We start from the raw sequence: 18,257 nt of genomic DNA on the forward strand, positions 1-18,257 counted from the left end.
TTTATTTTTATAAAAAAAGCTCGTGCATTTTGCACTCAAATGGACAGTTGGCAATTACAGCTGCGCCCCAAAGTGCATCCAAATATTCACACCTCACCAGACAGCCCTACTACTTCCCCTCCTACTATTAGTGTCGCCTGACTCAGCAGCTCCTGCCTATGTCCAAACTGCCCCAAAAAAAGGAAAAGCCAGAGGCAGTAGCCGATTAGAACCAACAGCCAGTATAGTTAATGCTCGGGGTGGAGGTCAGGCTAAAGGTTAAACTGACAAGATTGACAACGATGGGAGGTGGAGTGGATGTGGAGACCCTTTGTTCGCTGAAAACCGAAATGGAACTTTGGCAACTGGCTTACTATATAATTGCCGCATTGCATGTCCGTGGTTTCAACTTTGATATTAGCCCGACTTCGGCGAGCAGTTTCTTTTAGTTTTTGTTTTTCGCTGAGAATTGGCGGATTGGGAACAGGCGCACCCTCGACACAGACAGTCTCACTTATTTAGACTTGATGGAAGTATATGCAAAGTGGGGTAAAGAAATAGCCATAAAGTTAGTTGCCTTTGGCATATTACACTTTGCCTCTCTACAGTTTACCATCCACAATGCACATTTCGAATCCAAAGATATTCCCAGTTCTGTTCTCTCTGCTAATTGCATGGGAAAATTCACAAGCCTAGGGTTCCTGCTTAAAAGTCGCCTGATTTGTACCTATATAGGCTGTCATTATACTCTTAATTGCTGGGTATGATCATCATAAGCAGACCTCGCCAACTCTCAGCCTGATGATACCAACTTCGGTAATTTTTAATAGGTTTTTTTGCTGATGAACTTCTAAAAGAATAAGAATTTCCACAGTCAGAAAAATCAGTAAAATAATTCATTTATGTGCTCAGCTGTTGAAGTTGTTTATTGCATTTTAAACATTTATATGAAAATACAGCATTTACTATTTTTATGTTCAGTTATTGGATTTGTTTTTCCACCACTACACTTTATAGTATTACCGTCTCCCACTTGCGCTCACTTCCACCTCTTCCATAATTTTCCCATTAATTATGTCTCTCAACCTTCAGCGCCTTCAACTGCAACTGCAACTGCAATTGCTGAGGTGCAACAACTGCAGATGCAATTCTTCGGCAAATGATGTAAGGGTCTCATACTCTACGGAGGTGCAAAAAACGCTGGAAGCGTTTAGCTCACATTTGTTGTCAACCTCTTCAGTGGTGCAGGCCCCCGGGTGGAAATGCCACTCGGCAATGCATCCACTGCACAGCTGTCACAATGTTTTATCATTTAATTTCCACGATAAAAACAAATCCATGTGAACGCTGGCTGAGAAAATGTTCCATAATGTGCATTAAGTGTGTGGGCGGCGCCGGCAACCCACGCGCAGATTTGGATGCGGATCGAGATTGAGATTCAGATTGGGCTGGCAATGAAGACGGGTTCACTGGCTGGGCTTAAAATAACGCCACCGAATTATTATTTAACGGCGTTGGCTTCTTCGGTTCGGATGTTTGGATGTTTGGATGTTTTAACACCTTGTAGCTTTTTCGGCAAGTGATTTCGCCAACGCCAAAGTGAAAGTGAAACAACAGCTGACACTGCACTTGGCTGTTTGAAGTTGGCGCTGCTTGTTGCTGCACCTGAACTCTACAACTTCCCGAACACCCATTGCATATAAATATATATATATATATATTTTCTGCTTTCCACGAAGCTCCGTCAACTTCAAACTCCAATTAGAGTGTCAGTTTAATGAACTGCTGTCTGAACAAGGCGCACGGAGTCCCCGACTCGCAGACTTCAGGGCTTCGGGGGGTTAACTCATTACACGGTGCACAATTTTTTATAGCTCATCGGCCCTAACCTTCGGCCCCAGCTTCAATTGCAGTTTGCTTTCAGCATTGTATGCCATTTTTTCATAGGCCTGTAATTATTATATTTAATATTTGTCCGTTTAATGTTATTGCAGATTATCAGCGAACTGGCGGAAATCGTCTACACCGCTTTGGATTACAATCTGCCGGAGGACGAAGAGTGCCAGGTGTCACAGGAGCTGGAGAATCTGTTCAACTTTATGACGGCAGATGGTGAGTATAGATTCTCAGGAGTGATAGGTTTGTCCTTAAAAACCGTAACTCCATGGATGATCATCAAGTGTGTTACAAGTCCAGCGTAAATTATTTGAGATAAAAGAACATTCGGTATTGACATTATTTTCTTCAAATGGTGAAATCGTGTTGTGCTCGTTTTCTTTGTGACTCAAGTAAATACCATGTAGTAGCTTAGAAGAGCAATTGAATCTCGTATTAAAGTTCCCCAATCGGAGGTCAGTTAATCATATTTGAGCAGGAACCTTCTGCAACGGAAAGCCCCGTTTATCGAGCTCGACGAGCAAAAACAAGATGAAGGTTAAGAGAGGCGGCGTGCCATGAATCACGTATTCTTTGTGATAAATTTAACAAAAATAATAATAATACAATAAACTTCAAACCTTATAGAGCTGATTGGATCTTGTTCATTGCAGAGACAGACGATGATTGCATTGACGAGGGCATCGACGAGGGCGACAAGCGCTGGGACGACGAGACCGAGGAGGAGCGCAACGATACCAAAGAACTAGAGCACATAATCGAGGTGGGTATCCAATTCGAGTCGATCGTATCTGACATTTGCAATCGGGTCGTGGCATGATGTGCCAAAAACAAGGCGCCCAAACCAAAACAATCCAATGCAAATCGAACTCCGAGCCAAGGGTGAGTCAGAGTCTTTCGGGGGTGCGCCAAGATCTGACCTTTTGACCAGGCGCGCTGGTCTATTCGCTCTATTTGCCAGCTCTGGCATTCATATATAAATACTCGTATATATTGAGCCAATGCATCGATATTCATCGGTGGGAAAACTTGTTTGGCTCACGTTACAGTTAACCAAAGCACCGAAAAAAATGCTCAATCCAAACTCAGCAAATTAGTGTGCGCAGTCTACAAAATAATAAAATAAATATATTATTTATTATTGATGCGGGTTCTTCATCTGCTAATTATATCGTTACATTTCAATCGCACTATGTTTTATGTTCGCTAGTTAAACATAAGCTCAAGATCTCCACTTCTCAATATCAATGCGACCATTTTTCTTTCTGTGCAGAAATCAAAGCAACTGGCTGGCAGATACTTGTTGTGCGCGTATCTGTATCTGTATCGCGGCTAACCGCAAACATGCCGATTTAGTCCGGGTTCTAGTGAGATACCTAGCTTATGATGCTCGGTCGAGCGACCAACTGGAAAACAATTTCAATTGCAGCTCGATTGCTTCGATATTAAATAACCGAAATAACCATAAAACCAAACGCTTTCGTAATCGTAGGAAATCAGCCGCAAATCTGTAAATCAGACATCTGAATCTGAATCTGAATCTGAACCCGCCTACCTGCCGCACTTGATTGCGCTTGGGGAATGCTTCCGCGTTCTCCGGCAGCCAGCGGAGATCCATTCGAGACCCACTCGAGGATCCCCGATTTGGCAGTGGGGCGTGTGATGAACCTCACACCGTTGCTGATTGAGCCGGTATCATCGGTTCTTTGGTTCTTCGGTTCTGTTTGAGTGCTCTGCGAAGGGGGGGCGGGGCTGGGTGGTTCTTCTCTAATGAGCCACTTTATGGAATTGACACATTGCTGTCAGGCAACAGTGCACAGTGCAACAGTGAGTGGATCCCTGATCTTTTTCCACCTGCCTGACTTTTCTAGCACTCCATCGTAAAGTGGAAAAGTAACCGCAACTGATACTGATAAATTTGCTCTTCTCCAATGTCTCTGTGCTTCTCGTCTTAGATAAGATTTGTTTGGGCTAATTAAGTTGGTCTATACTCGCGATATGATTATCATAATAAGTGAAAGGAAATTGCCGAAGGCGTGAAACGTAATAAGCTTTTGGCACGCAGAACTTATGCATGCGGGAAATCCGCAGATATTAGAAGTCTTTCGAAATATTCCCAGAACTTGTTAAAAAGAAATATAGCTTTTATAGAACGTTAGAAAATAAATCAAAGCAAATGTACTGCAGCTTCAGTGTGATATATAAGTACATAGGCTATAGTCTTGTGGCACACGGCTAAGTTTGAAAACCTAAATAATGGGTTCTTGGATTGGTTTGTTATGCCTCACCTCATTTGAAGTAGTTATTAGTGCTTTAAATTTCTTAATTAATTTTATTATCCTCTAATAGACCTGCAGAAATCACATAAAAACCACCCTGCCAGAGAATCACTATAGAGCTGTCTGCAGAGCCCTCGTGACGGAGACCATAGAGCTCCGAGTATTTCTGCAGCAGGTCCTGAACAATGGTAAGTGCTACTGCTGTCGCACTATAAAAGCAACCTGCTAACTAATTAATAATCTAAATAAGCAGGTGCCGAGAAACTGATCAAGGCCTCGGAATCATCGGCCACCACGCAACAAGAACTGGCAAAGCTGGGCTTCAACGACTGGGTAAGATTCTACAAGAGTGCCGTCCCCTTAAACACCAAGATACCATACCATACCATATAGCTAGGTTATGTAATGGTGCTCCACTAATGGCCTACAGTGGCGATAGCGACTCACGATTTGTTTGGCGCACCTCTTCGAACGAAAACATATGCCATGAGCCATCATCATCATAATCATTATCGCAGAGATCACGAGCATTTGTGGCGGGGTTTTCCGCTCTGGGCTGGAATAAAAAGTGAACTATTTCAGGCATTGCCAAATAAAACTCACTTTTAATTTCAATAATTGGCCCGCGGTGGTCGCCTCCATTTTGGCCATCATCCTAATGAGTTCAACGCCGCTCCATTTGTGTATGTACCATGGGATATCGTGAGCTATTTTAATGGACGCATATATCATCTATATATTTAGGCGTTTGGTGTGACCTTTGCCGAATGTGTCGAGGCCATCCCAGGAGTTTGCCATCATCACATCGGTCCGATACCGCTATATCGCAGTCATCCAACCTCTGAAACTCATTGAGACACACACGCAAATTGGCCAGGCACGCAAGCCAAAATTCACTCTTGTTTTGTTTCTGCTTCTTGTGACTTTTCGTGGTGTGAAAAGTTATACTATAGTTGGCTCTACCGTTCGAGGTGTGTTTGATTTGTTCAATCAGAAGGAAACCCATGCCTGTCAAAGAATAGTTGGCAAAGTTTGTCCCCAAAAGTTAGAAAGGATGAGAATATGCTGAGTGGGCGGTTCTTTCGAACCTACTTCGGGAATCGGGTAAACTATCCATATTTTAACCAAGATAATACCACAGATTTATTTTAAAAAAAAAGCTATGATCGGTCGGAAAATATAGCAAGTGCCTCCTATTTCAGTTGCTAATTTGTTGGCCCAAATTATTAGCACCAACAAATTCTGAAATTACTTTATTTATATGAACTTCTAATTGCTCAAATTTAATCATTTTGTTTATGTGTTATGAGGCGTCAAGAGAGCGCCACTAAAGCAATTTATCAGAAGTTTAGGGCCGTAATTATTATAAAAAAAATATAATTTATTGGTCCCAAAAAACAACCATTTTGAGACTCACCAAGAAAGTAAATGTAGGATACATTAAAATTGTGTAATGTAGGAATCGTCCGAGAAATAAAATGCGCAAAAATAAGAAACCTTTGCGTGCGAAATGAACGACAATATTTATTCATTATTTGACTATACTGGAGTGCAAAAAAACACAACCAGATAGTGAAATAGACCATAAATATTTTTACACCTTGAATTTGCATGTGCCGAAAGGCGGGGATTAAAAAATAGGGTGCAGCCGTGGAATTGGCCAATTAATTGGCCAGACATACACCATATATCATATGCGCCACGAAGACCTGGCAACGAATACAGTCGAGTGTGTTTATTTTGTGTCTTCTGTTTTGTTGGTATTGCGAAACGTAATTTGAGTTCATTGTAGAGCGTTGATTAAACGCCATCTTATCATTTTCTACTTCTCCGATAAGAGTTCTCTACCATTGTTTGGTCTATTGTTTATATGGAGTGTTTTTCTTTTATTTGCACTCGTTTTTTAGCTACTGCCAAAAGAAGTGCAAGAAGTGTGTCTTTAGTCAGCGTTTTATCGTGTTTTCTGGGAAGACAACAGCCTTCAGAATGTCACACAGTCAACTGATTGTTAAAACACTTTTTGACTGAATTTACATTGTTTTTGCTTAGGCATTATAATGCTGGAATTGCGGAAATCTATCTGGTTCTTTTTTATTACTATTTCTCGTGTTGGCTTTGAACGTGTTTTGCTGGGAGGGGAAAAAGGTTTTCCGAGGAAATCTCTCTTTTTGGCAGACATCAAGTCTGTGTCTCGCCTAGCTGCCTTCGATGATGATGATGATTACATATGCTAATTTTCGATCCAGACGATACCAATGTTGTACGCACATGGGTATTTCATAGTATTTCAAAAGCAACTGCAGATACATCCCAACTTTTGCGGAAGCTGCTCCAAGTTGGCCTAATGTAGCTGCTGCAAGCTTATGTGGCAGCTGCTGTGTCTAATGCTGCTGCGGTGAGCGAAGTCGAAGCATGGCGCGGCATCTTAATCGTTTGTACATACATACATATATGTGCAACATGGTGTCAAAACATGTGCTGCCATTGATGCCTTCAGCTGAAATCGGACCCTATGTAGATGCGCTCCACCTTCCTCGGCCGTTTTGCATGTTTAATGAGGTGTCTCAAGATGCATGGCCACCAATTGGCGGCGTACAGGAAGGCGATGGCGAATGGAAAGTGAAATTGCGGATCACTGTTACATATCAGGCCCCATTGTGTGCTAAATAGTCTTCCTGCCATCGCGCAGCGTTCAACGCTCATTACTCATACGCACAGTTAACTTGTCATGCCGATGGATTGGATCGGTCCCCTCGCAGCGGGAGTCTAAATGATTGGCTAATTAAATGAAAATAATTGCAAAAGTGAAATGCACCTCTCACCACTCTGTCTGCTTGTTTTTCTTCCTGTCTCAAGCACGAACTGCATCTGTGGAGGGCACTGCAAGTAGGTCCCTGGTTTTATTGCATGTTCTCCATTTTGTTTATTTGTTTGTTTGTTTGTTTGTTGACTGCCTGTTTCTATGTTTGTCGTGTCCCACATCTTCAGCGATCCGTCGCTGCTATCTAGCATTGGATCTCTATTGATTAACCACACCTTCCCGAATCCACAGGCACGCTTCTGGGTGCAGGTGATCGACGAACTGCGAAGGGGAGTGCGGCTGAAGAAGAGCAACCACGAGCGCACTCCCATCGAATACGAGCTGACGCCCTACGAAATACTCATGGGCGACATTCGAGCGAAGTGAGTACAAACTATTGGAAATTTAAATAACTCGGTTTTTAACAGTTTATATACTATTTTATGGTGGTTACTTGGTTTGGTTTGTTTTACTTAATGATTATCAGAGTAAATCACAAAATATGATACACGATATAATAGTTGACATGTTACTAATACTGATTTAAGTTGTCTCTGTCAGTGCATAATAAAATATTTAGCACCGCTCAAAGTAGAGAGAATGTCCTAAAAACACTTTTTGAAGCCACCAAAAGAATGAAAGCAATACCCAATTTAGAAATCGCATCTAAGCCCGAATTTCTCTTTACAGAAAGTATCAGTTGCGCAAGGTGATGGTTAACGGCGATATTCCGCCGCGCGTTAAGAAAGATGCCCACGCCATGATCTTGGAGTTCATCAGGTCACGGCCGCCGCTGAAGAAGGTGTGTAAAGCCCCCAGTCCCAGTGCGCCAGGGAATTCCCAATCCAACCGCACGGCCAGTACCATATCCAACCGCAGTCCCAACTGCAATCCCTCATCATCAAAATCCCCATTTGCCGCTTGCAGACTGTGAAATATTGAAATATTAATCTTGAGGCTTTCCCTCCTTTCGACTTCATTTCATTTGCCGTGATTCCCCATTTTTTGTAACAAATGCATCAAATTGTTGTTCTCCTTTGAAATAAAAATTATTAGTTCACTGTCCGTTTTTTTTTCTGTATTTTCCGGACCCACCAGGCCAGCGATCGCCAATTGGGCCCGCCGCGCATGTGTGAACCTTCTCCGCGGGAGCAGCTCATGGAGTCCATACGGAAAGGAACGGAGCTCAAGCAGATCACTCCGCCGGAAGCACCGACCCTCAAGGAAAGGGGTGAGTGATCCATGTTTAACTTAACCCTTGATACTAGACTTTTATAAAAAAAATAATTAATTTGTTAAGCCTACATGCACGTGCATTTGCGGTAAGAGTACAGTGGGGTCAACTAATGGGTTCCACTCTCACTGACCTATCCTTCAAAAGGCCAAGCCCATTGTCAAAGGGAAACCTGTGCAGTTTGCACAACGCCTGCCAAAAATAGATGCCGCCTCTAATCTTTTGCGGGCCTCCATTGCTTGGATCCTGGCCTTAAGATCGTGGTGTGCTGACTCCAAATTTTTACCGCCAATGGCCCATAAATTGTTGTCGCCTATATAGGCAACCGATGCCCCTGCTGCCGAGAAATATAGAGGAGTGCTGATGAGGGATAGAGAAAGGGGCGCTGGTGGAAAACAAGTTACTGGCAAAGTGTTGCCAGTGGAAGTCTTTTCACTGCACTTGTTGCTGCGGAGCCCCATTGTCCGTCCGTCCTCCTATTTCTCTGCCATGTTTGTTTGTTTGCTGTTTGCCGTTCGCGTGTTTGTGTGTGTTTGCCGGCCAAAGAGCGCATGCCAACATAGATCAAAAACGGCAACATTTTCCAATCACAACACTGAAAGAAATTTTTGCACAGCCACCAAGAGAAAGTTCTTAATATCGAAACTAATGCGGTTCTTACACAGAACTTATAGGTATGGCCATTACTCAGTTTTTTAAAACATTACAAACTACATCTTATCTACAAAGTGTAGGGGGGCTTTACAAATTTTCCCTATGAAATCCCCACCCTCAATCCAACAATGAAATCCCCAATCCTCTTTGATGGAGGAAGCGTGCAAAACTGTGACACACAAAGATAGCGACAACGCGACGACAACAACGGCAACTGCAACATTTAAGCCAAGAAAATCGAAGAAAACCAAGCACGACAACCTCACCTCTGTCTAAGCTGGCCACTTTTGGCTTTTTTGGGTTTTCTTTTGGTAGGAAAGCTTCTTCGACTTTAAAGTTCATTTTAATATTGCAGCAGCTGACAAAATATAATTTGTATAACTAGAACAAAACTTATCGAGTTGGTTAACTAGTCAGTCCAGCGGTTGTCAGTAGTTTAAACATTTCTAAACAATTTGGTTAGCTAATCTGATGATGATAAATAAACACATATGTTTTGTTTTACACATTTTACATTTTACCTTACATGGTTTAAATTGTGTAGCCTAACCTTTAGGAGAAAACTGAAACTGACTTAAAATTTCAAAGTATACTTATGGAAGCTTAAAAATAAAATGTTTTGGTTTAAGCGACGTTTAAATTGCAGCAGCTTTTTAATGTAAACTCTTCAAGGAATGGCAGGCTTAGTAATGCAATTAGAAGTGAAAAAACTTGGGAGTGCAAGCCGACCCCACCACCTCATCACATGAGGCGAGTCCTTGTGGCCGCTAGCCTACGTCATCACCTCAACGGTGACGTATAAATCACCCACGCAACAACAATAGCGACAACGGCCAAACCACTTTTAGGCCGTTAAATGTGAAAACAAAACATTGGCGCTCTCTCCGCGAGCGACGCATGCGCAATCCGGGCTGAGAAGTGTGGAAACTCGATTTGACAGCTGCCACATTTCTCAGTTCCGTGTTGAGCTTCGCTGGGGACGCCTCGTCGTTGTCCGCTCTTCAGCTTTCAATTATTCAGTGGGCTAAGTGAAAATGAAAACGAAAGCGTTGGCTATCTAGTAAAACAAGCAAAGTACAACAAAGTGTCACAAGTAGAGATTGGGAAACGCTCAACCAAATTTAATGGAGCTGCAGGATAAGACCGACTGATTCCCATCAACCCTCCCTGAAAAGAGAGAACAGTGCGGCCCAGAGGGTGGCTTCCCTTTTTGGACTCGGATCGATAGCCTCCATGCAACCGTGTGAGAAAACCGAAAAGTGAAAAGCCAAACGGAAATGTGCCAGGCTTAATCCATGGAAACGCGGCCAGCGAAACGCTCCACGGCGGCCTCCGTCTTCCGGTCGCATCACATGCCGCGGGAGTCGGATCTGGTGGACATCGGCAGCGATGCCTCACTGTACTGCGGCTCTGACGGCGAGTCCAGTCAGGCGCAGTCCACATCCAGCCAGATCCCCAAACCGAGCTCTGGCCAGGATCTGGACCAGCCTCAACCAACACCTCGGGCGGCGCCGAGAGCATCGGCCTCCAATAATCCGCCAACACCCAAACCACGTCAGGCTATCAGGTCATCAAAAGGTAGACATCAGCATCTCCAGACCCTCAAAAAACACACAATAGCGTTTCTCCATTGTTGAATGTGCTCCGCTTTGACCTGGTTTCGATTTCAGGCCTGCCCCAAAGTGCAAGTGGGTGGGATGGGGGCAGGGTTTCGGCGCTCATACACTTCCCCGAGGCAGTGTTTTTGTGTTTTTGGGCTCAAGGAGCTACTCCAAGGCAACTGCAGTGCTGCGGTAATTGCCGTCATATTGTGACTTCGATTTTAAGCTCCAGTCATTAGGGGCATGAAGAAATAGGGTCCAAAGCAGATCTGGACACACGCCGAAGGCCATATACTCTTCGTTGCCAAATAACAATGAAAAATAGTTTGTTTTATTTTTTCACTGAATTTTAAAGCTTTGGTCATTGGCGGCATGGAGACAAATAGACTTGCGACTAACACACTTATGGAAAAATGTGATTATTTCCTCTTAAAGGTTTGAAAAGTCGCTACAGTAGTTCAGAATGGGCTATGAGTATCTGATTAAGATTTTATTTGAGTTTTAAAATGCTTGTCTTTTTATCTAGTTCCTAGTTTTCATAGTCACGAATAATCAGATCGATGAAAACGCTCAAGATAGCCCCCAGCCAAAAGATTAAAGCTAGTGGATATAATGCCTAGCCCTCGGTGGTCCGTGGTCAATAGTCAGTAGCGAGTCGGATCACGTAGCAGTTATTACAGAGCCCTGAACCCATAAAGTATCTTTCAGTTGCACAAAGGCGAAGCGAACTCTTCCGCTGCAGATACGAGTTCCCAGGCGTTGCACAAGCGGAGTGGGTTTCCCAAGTAGAACCATTAAGTGCGAGGGGCTTAACGGCTTTTATGGAGTGGCTAACTAAATATAATAAAAAAAAAACTATGACTGCTTTTGACGTCGGTGAAGTAAGAACCTAGACATGTCACCTCTACTTGCGCAATGAGCGGGCAAAAAGGGCTGGAAAATCTAGTTTTATTGCGAGTTATCCAGAGATGCCTGCTTCATTGTCCAATGATATTCATTAGATAATCCAATCAAGCCGAAAACTTTCCCACCACTTTTGGCTGAGAAACATGGACTTATTGTTACTCCGATCTCTTTTTCTTGCAGTGCTTCCAAATGCAAACTCCACGCTATCACGATCCAGACAGCGGCTCATCAAAGTGGACTTTTCCAAGTTTCAGGTGGGTTTCGTGAAAATCAATAACCCTCCAAGGGGATCTTATTTACCTCCCGATTTTTTAGGACGATGATACCTTCTTCTACGATGAGAACAGCATCAGCAGCTCCCACTCCACAGCGGCCACCCACCAGCACCATCCACATCTCGCCGAGATGCACCGCTGCTCGCAGCCCAAGATGCCGCCTTATCCGTTCGGTGGCTACATGGTGCCCAGTCAGGCACGACAAGATTGCCGGGAGACGGCGTCGCTGATACGGCCCCGACGCACAAGTGAGTATCCGATTCTGCCACGGATTATGCAACACATGTCCGTATATCTATAACTTACTTTGGTACTTTGGGAGCACACGCCACTAGAGCACAAAGCACAGGGGCGGTTTGGATTTGATTGAAATTTGAGAGGATTGCGCTGATGAACTAACATTTGATGGTTTCGAATTTAAGTTTACGGGCTTGGCTTAGTAATTTAGAACGGCGTTCAAAAATGCTCCAAACTAATAAATAAATACATTCAAATATTTTTTCAAACAAATTAAGCATACAGCGTACAATATAAATAAATTTTGATACCCGTTACTCGTAGAGTATTAGGGTCCGTATGAACGAGATTAAGCATGCAGACTCCAGAGACAGACGCAGCCTAAGTTTGTTAACCCATGCTGCCACGCCCACTCTAACGCCCACAAACCGCCAAAACTGTCTGTTAAAATTTTCTGCTCCGAATTTCCACTGGTTGAATAACGGGTATCAGATAGTCGGGGAACTCGACTATAGCGTTCTCCCTTGTTGATCCTCGAAATGTTAACAATTATACCTGTCTCAACATTTTACCAATATTTTATGAAGCTTTCTCCAAATTATGAATTATTATTTAGCCACTTGTCACAGCTAAATTCCTTTGCATAAAAATAAATTTTATATTTTAAAACCGGTTTACTTTATGCTCTAGCTTAATGCCGTGGCCAAGCCATTGCCTTACTTATAGCCCTATGTATTTTAGTTTTCAATTGCGGACAGAAAGTTACAAACCACAAGACAAATAGAATAAAATGGCGTTTTATTTGTTATTTAATGGTAAAGTCACTGACTGTCTGCGGTGTGGTTTAAGTTTTCATAATTTTAATTTACATTATTTTTGTTTCTTACTTTTTTTCCCTTCCTTACACAACAAACCAAAAAAAACAAACACAAACTTATTTTTCCAAGGTATTTGATCGTTTTTCTGTGATCACACTGCTAACCTGTATCGATTAATTAATTTTTATGATTTTGTATGACGCAAGCAAAGCCCAAGCAAAATCGAGTGAATGAAAAGTTACCAAAACTCGCACTAAGATCTAAAAAGCCAAATAGAAATTTTGGTGTGGTGTGGGCGGAAATTGCAAATAACAATACGAAATTGACGATCGGTTGAGGAGGCACTAAAGCACACACAATGAACCACACAAATATACAACAAAAAATCTCGAAATATTTTGTAAAAACAATGTGAATGTAGAAATAAAAGAAAGTCTAGTGCAATTTGCTCTTAGTATTATTTATTATGGCACCCTCGTAGTGGCTTTTCTTTTGGTACTAACTTAATTGTCTCGGCTGCCAATATTCGTATAAAAATAACGTATTTTTAAATTGCCACAAAAAAATGATGCTTACAATCCAAAAACGAACAAAATTAACTGCTGCCCAAAATGAAAATGAAACCCGATCAGTGGAGCCAGCAAAGCAGGCGGCGCCTCCAGAAGAGCCATCCTTCACGAAGGACGAATACCACAAGTACTACGACACGGTCCTAGAATGTAAATATTTGCTTAAAAAAAAGAAAAAAACACGTAAAACCGTAATGCATTGCCATCTTGCATGATTGTCCCTCCTATCGGATATCGAAATTGCATTTAGACGCCACACACGTATATATCACGCTACTAAACAGACAGCTTGCTTTTGAAATACACATCTGGCATTTAACATTTGTCGCATTTCCCTCCGCCCTTACTGTCCTTCATGTATAAAAATAAGTCAGACGCACCGCACCGTTGACCCTGGCTGAATCCGTTCTCTCTCTAATTGACAGCCTACGACCTGGCCACTCAGTGCGAGTCAAGGAGAGCTTCCCTGCGCCGCCACACCATCGTTGGATGCCAGAGCAACCTGGACGAGACGCACTCAATGCCACCCACGCGTCCCGAGTCGCGTCAATCTGACGACGTCAGCAAGGAGGTAAGTTCGCCACCATAATGACAATAAGGATGCTCTCTACTTTTGTATTAACCTTCACCATCTGTGAAGGGACTTTATTTTTCACAATATGCTAGACTTTTTCATTGTCGAGTCGTTCTCCATTCACATTCATTATTTTTTACATTTTTTATTTACCAATCTTTTGCAGACGCCTAGGAGAAGTCCTGCGGAGCAAACCCATCCCTCAGACGAGGGCAGTTCAACATCCTCACTTGGGCCATGGAATAAGTCCTTCATGGACAAACAGACCTGGATGGAACGGGGGGACGATCGCTTGTCCGTCACGCTGGCGGAGATCGTTCACATCCGTTCCGTCATGACCAAGGCGGAGCTGGAGGGCCTGCCGATGGACGTGCGCGTCAAGGAGGATGTTGAAAAGCGTCGCGTCTGCTTCCTGTGCCTGCGCACTCGGTTCTCGTTCTTTGGTCCCTGGGGCATTCAGTGCAAGCTGTGCCAGCGCACGGTCTGCGCCAAGTGCTATACCAAGGTGGGTATTTGGGAAATGGGTAATCCCTAGGCCCCCATATTTACAATTTCGGTTTTTTCCCAGATGCGAATTCCTTCGGAGCACTTCCGCAACGTGCCCCTCGTGCTGATCTCGCCATCGCTGCTGTCCAGTCCGGCCAGCTCGAGCACCCCATCACCCTCCCATCATGCCCAGCAAGCGCACTCGTCATCGACGGGGAACATCATGGACGACCAGTTCCCCAAGTCGCTGATAGAGCGCCTTTTGCGCTCCGAGTCAGAGCGAAAGGTAGGCTTCCCAACCGTCTGACTTGTAAATATGCAATTATTTATTTGAATTCCTTTCTTCCAGACTCGCAGCACCGTGGGCAGTGCCCCATCCTCACCCAAGCACCAAAGATCAAACATGAGCACGCCGGGCATTAGCGTTGGACCCGGAGCATCCTCCTCCTCAGCGGCCGCCACTGGACAGGCCGTGGAGGCTCTGCACGACCAGGCGACCATGTCGTCCTCGTATTCCGCGGCCATGAGACCCTCGGGCGTGCACCAGCAGCAGAAGCAGCACTACAACAACGCCATGTCCAGGAGCATGGAGGGACCCCGAAGTCTGCCCGTGCACAGTCCAGCATATCGACCGCTGTCCAACAGCAGCACCCTGGAGAGAAAGTGAGTTTTGCGATGGGGTTGTGGTGCAAAACAGTTATATTAAACCTTAATTTATTAACAGATCCCGGTTCTCTCGGGGATTCAACCTTTTCTCCTCGGGCAGCCATCTTGCCCAAACGCAGGAGCAAAAGGAGAACCTTCGAGGCGAACAGGTAACCGTGTGCAACGACTGCCAGGGACTGGTCAATGAGATCACCAGCTCCGTGAAGCAGAAGCGCAGCTCTGCCAGGAACCGCACCATTCAGAATCTCACCCTGGATCTGACGCCCGTCTGGAAGTAGGCGGGAATCAGATCAGAGATAGGATAACTCCGCAGTGCGTTTGAAGACCGTAGGATGGTTGCAATGAAGTTCTAACGACTGACTTGGCTGTACATCGCTATACATAGTACCATTGACTACATGACATTGATACAAGACATTGACAGACAACAGACACTATTTGATTACTGACAACATACCTTACCTGTGAGTTTCAGTTTCAGCGTTGCTGTTTTAGGGCCTTCAGAACGCACATGCATATTTAGCTATTTTCATACATACATAGATATGGAATAGATCGACTGTTGTACACTTAAAAGGATAGAGCCTCGAGGAGCCTCGTTTGTAAATCGTGTTAGTCTAGTGAATAAGCAGAGGATAAAATACCGAGATTTCCTGGCTGAAGCTTTGTACATTTTCTGCAGGCTACAGAGAGATCCGCTTGAGCGCACCCCACCACTTACTATTTATAAAAGAGCTATCTTACATGTCGCTACACATTATATTATCGCAGATCGCAATACGATGCCGTTGTTTTTAACTGTTCAAAGTATGCGTAAAAGTTGGTTAAGTACATGTAATCATAACTCTTGTATCCGCGTATATCAAGTGCACATATATTCGACCTTACTTGTACCCGGGCTCCTGCTTTCGGTTCAGCATGAGCGACGTATTTATCATTCAATATACTCTCATATTCAAAAACGATTCCCAATTCAAAGAAAAACATTTCGTTTGTTTAAATAGTTATCCAAAAATGTTGTAAAACTTTTGTGCTTGCGCAGATCTTTGTTTACCTTATGAAGTTTTCGTTTTGTTCCCCTATTAACTACGATGTCAATGTATGTATAACGCAAGAACTACTTGATAGCTTAATTTAATTTTAGACGGCGTTGCTATGCAGGCCAAACTATTTAGTTAATTCGCTTAGTTTTAATTCTATCTAAGTGCGTTTAAGTTGTAAGCGACGTCTATATAATTGTACAAGCTGATGATGCAAAGCAAACCCATAACAAACATTATATGACCTAATTGTAGTTGCTATTATAATTTTTCTAACAGTTTTTGAAAACTTTGTTTCATTTATGCGTAATTGCAAATGCATTTAAGTACTTGTAATATTAAATTTTATGCTTTTAAGCTAAATTCATTTACAATAATTTAATACACACACGAACACACAAAGAGATTAAAAATACACAAAACGGCAATAATAAATGAAAATACAAACTAATGAACAATATTCGGGTTTTACACATTGGTTTTTATTTGTAGCTTTCTGCTGAGGGAAACAAATGGATTCGTAGTCTTCTATGTAAAATAAATTAGAGTCCATCTCGTTATTTATGTAACCGACTATACATACATTTTTGAAGAATATTCCGTACCTCTTACGATTATTTCGCAAGGTAAAAAAAAGCATGGGGTTTATATGTAAGGCCTTAAAGCTAGGTCAACTAGATCTACCGAGTAACAATTAAGCTTGGTCTACTGCCATCAAAAGACTCGGGTGGCGGAATATAGATGGATGAGTTAATCCCCACGCGCCTTCTTACCACCACCATGTTTGTGGTCGTTTCCGCCGTGGCGCTTACGGTTGAAGCGCTTGCCCTTGTTCCTGGTGAAATCGCGTCGCTTCTTCATGAACTCGATGGCCTTGTCGATGAACTCCTTCTCCTCCTCCTCGGTGGCCTTTCGCAGTGACAGAGAGACCTCTTCGTTAAATTTGAGCTATGGATAGGCAAGTGCGGTTACGGATAAGCTGATTCGAAAAAAGTTATAGCTCCATTTGTGATTCTTACCTTGCCTTCCTCCACCTTGGCGATGTACTTTTCGGCCGCATCGGCCTCGGTCAGTCGCACAGAGCCCTTTGTTTCGCCCTTGGCGAACTCAATGTAGGCCACTTCAAAGTCCTTGATCTTCTCAAAGGCTTCGCGGATCTCCTCGCGACTTGAGGTCTCCGGAGCACCCTCGAAGACAACAATGGCGTTCTTTGGCAACTCGAAGGCCGGCTCAGGCTTGGCCTCCTTTTTGTTTTTGCGCTTCTCGTTCTTTTGGGCGTATTCCTCCTGCTTCTCTTTAAGATAGTCCACCTGCCATTTGCGTAGCAGTTCGCGCTCCTTATAAGCTATCTTCTCCTGTTCGAGGAAAGCTTTTGCCTGCGCTTTGGTCTCGAAGGTAAGGAAGATGCTGCCCTTGAACTTGTACGATTTGGTGGGCTTGTCGTAATGCTTGCGCATGGTCAGGTTGACCACTTTCTCGTAGTTGACTGCAAAGTCGAGCAGTTCGCTCATCTGCGAATCTAATGGGAAGCCCTTGGCATAGGCGGTCCGTTCCTGGATCTCCTTGCGCCGCTCTTCGTTGTGCTCCGGAATGGGACGCTCCGGATGGCGACGCAGGCTGAGTTTGTCTTCGCTGATCTCCACGAGGCCCTCCTCGGATTTATTCAGGGCAGCCACGATCTCGGTTAAGTCCGTGGACAGGGAGGCCAATCTCTTGAAGGTAACAAGCACCGACAGAGGCACCCAGCCGTCCTCGTTCTTGCCTATCTGCTCACGCAGAAATTTGTCCCGATTCAGATTGGCATCGCCAAAGTAGTACTCTACCTGCCGGACTATGGCGCGCTCCTGTTTGGAGAAGTCGCCAGTGGATTCCTCTGCTGCGGGAGCCGGCTCTTCTTTGGCGTCGCCGTTCTTCGCCTCCACCACCTGCTCCTCGGCGGCCTGTGCCACCTCCTCTTGGCTTTTCACACTCAGGGTTTCAGCAACTTCGGCCATTTTAGCTGTGAGAACTTCGCAAAGAAATGAAAACTAAACGTGCGTTCACTAAAACACGTGTGAAATCGGTAAAATGAGTTACGCCGTTTTGCAACACTAATCACGAAATGCCGTGATAGAGGTGCACAAGCCAGAAACCGTGACTAGGGGAAAGCATTTACTTGAAAATGTAGTGCGGGCATCTTGACTTGGCATTATTCAAAGGCTATGGAAATATAAATTCCATAATTATCTGTTTACATTTCTGTC

The 18,257-nt window shown here is 43.8% G+C and overlaps 2 protein-coding genes across 6 annotated transcripts in view; one reads left to right on the forward strand and one right to left on the reverse strand.

Moving 5' to 3' along the window:
- The window catches only part of LOC120444390 (protein spire), a 36,866-nt gene extending 20,526 nt beyond the window's left edge, over positions 1-16,340 (forward strand). The window contains exons 3-17 of one of the 5 annotated variants that reach the window (XM_039624008.1): positions 1,974-2,091; positions 2,529-2,638; positions 4,225-4,342; positions 4,405-4,487; positions 7,207-7,337; positions 7,645-7,756; positions 8,053-8,185; positions 11,530-11,603; positions 11,665-11,872; positions 13,312-13,398; positions 13,674-13,819; positions 13,989-14,327; positions 14,391-14,594; positions 14,658-14,971; positions 15,033-16,340. In XM_039624008.1, coding sequence (XP_039479942.1) covers positions 1,974-2,091; positions 2,529-2,638; positions 4,225-4,342; positions 4,405-4,487; positions 7,207-7,337; positions 7,645-7,756; positions 8,053-8,185; positions 11,530-11,603; positions 11,665-11,872; positions 13,312-13,398; positions 13,674-13,819; positions 13,989-14,327; positions 14,391-14,594; positions 14,658-14,971; positions 15,033-15,252 — 2,397 coding nt within the window. In that variant the 3' untranslated portion in view covers positions 15,253-16,340. Of the gene's footprint in view, positions 1-1,973; positions 2,092-2,528; positions 2,639-4,224; positions 4,343-4,404; positions 4,488-7,206; positions 7,338-7,644; positions 7,757-8,052; positions 8,186-9,818; positions 10,421-11,529; positions 11,604-11,664; positions 11,873-12,808; positions 13,124-13,311; positions 13,399-13,673; positions 13,820-13,988; positions 14,328-14,390; positions 14,595-14,657; positions 14,972-15,032 lie in introns of those variants that run through there. The other 4 variants (XM_039624009.1, XM_039624010.2, XM_039624012.1 and 1 more) reach the window with 4 other exon arrangements.
- A 134-nt stretch (positions 16,341-16,474) lies between these two features.
- On the reverse strand, positions 16,475-18,101 carry LOC120444391 (la protein homolog). The gene is made up of 2 exons (XM_039624013.1): positions 17,034-18,101; positions 16,475-16,962 (listed from the first exon to the last, which is right to left on the reverse strand). Exons 1-2 carry the CDS (start codon positions 18,006-18,008, stop codon positions 16,765-16,767), a joined length of 1,173 nt encoding a protein of 390 aa, XP_039479947.1. The 5' UTR covers positions 18,009-18,101; the 3' UTR covers positions 16,475-16,764.
- Positions 18,102-18,257: the final 156 nt, after the last annotated feature.

Source organism: Drosophila santomea, chromosome 2R, assembly GCF_016746245.2.
Source record: "Drosophila santomea strain STO CAGO 1482 chromosome 2R, Prin_Dsan_1.1, whole genome shotgun sequence".
Classification (NCBI taxonomy): domain Eukaryota; kingdom Metazoa; phylum Arthropoda; class Insecta; order Diptera; family Drosophilidae; genus Drosophila; species Drosophila santomea.

What these genes read in the sequence shown, in the direction of transcription:
- LOC120444391 (XM_039624013.1), bottom strand. Translation starts at nt 18,008, where the DNA reads ATGGCCGAAGTTGCTGAAACCCTGAGTGTGAAAAGCCAAGAGGAGGTG. An exon ending in CCAAGGTGGAGGAAGGCAAG is followed by an intron (nt 16,963 to 17,033) that starts GTAAGAATCACA and finishes GCCTATCCATAG; the next exon opens with CTCAAATTTAACGAAGAGGT.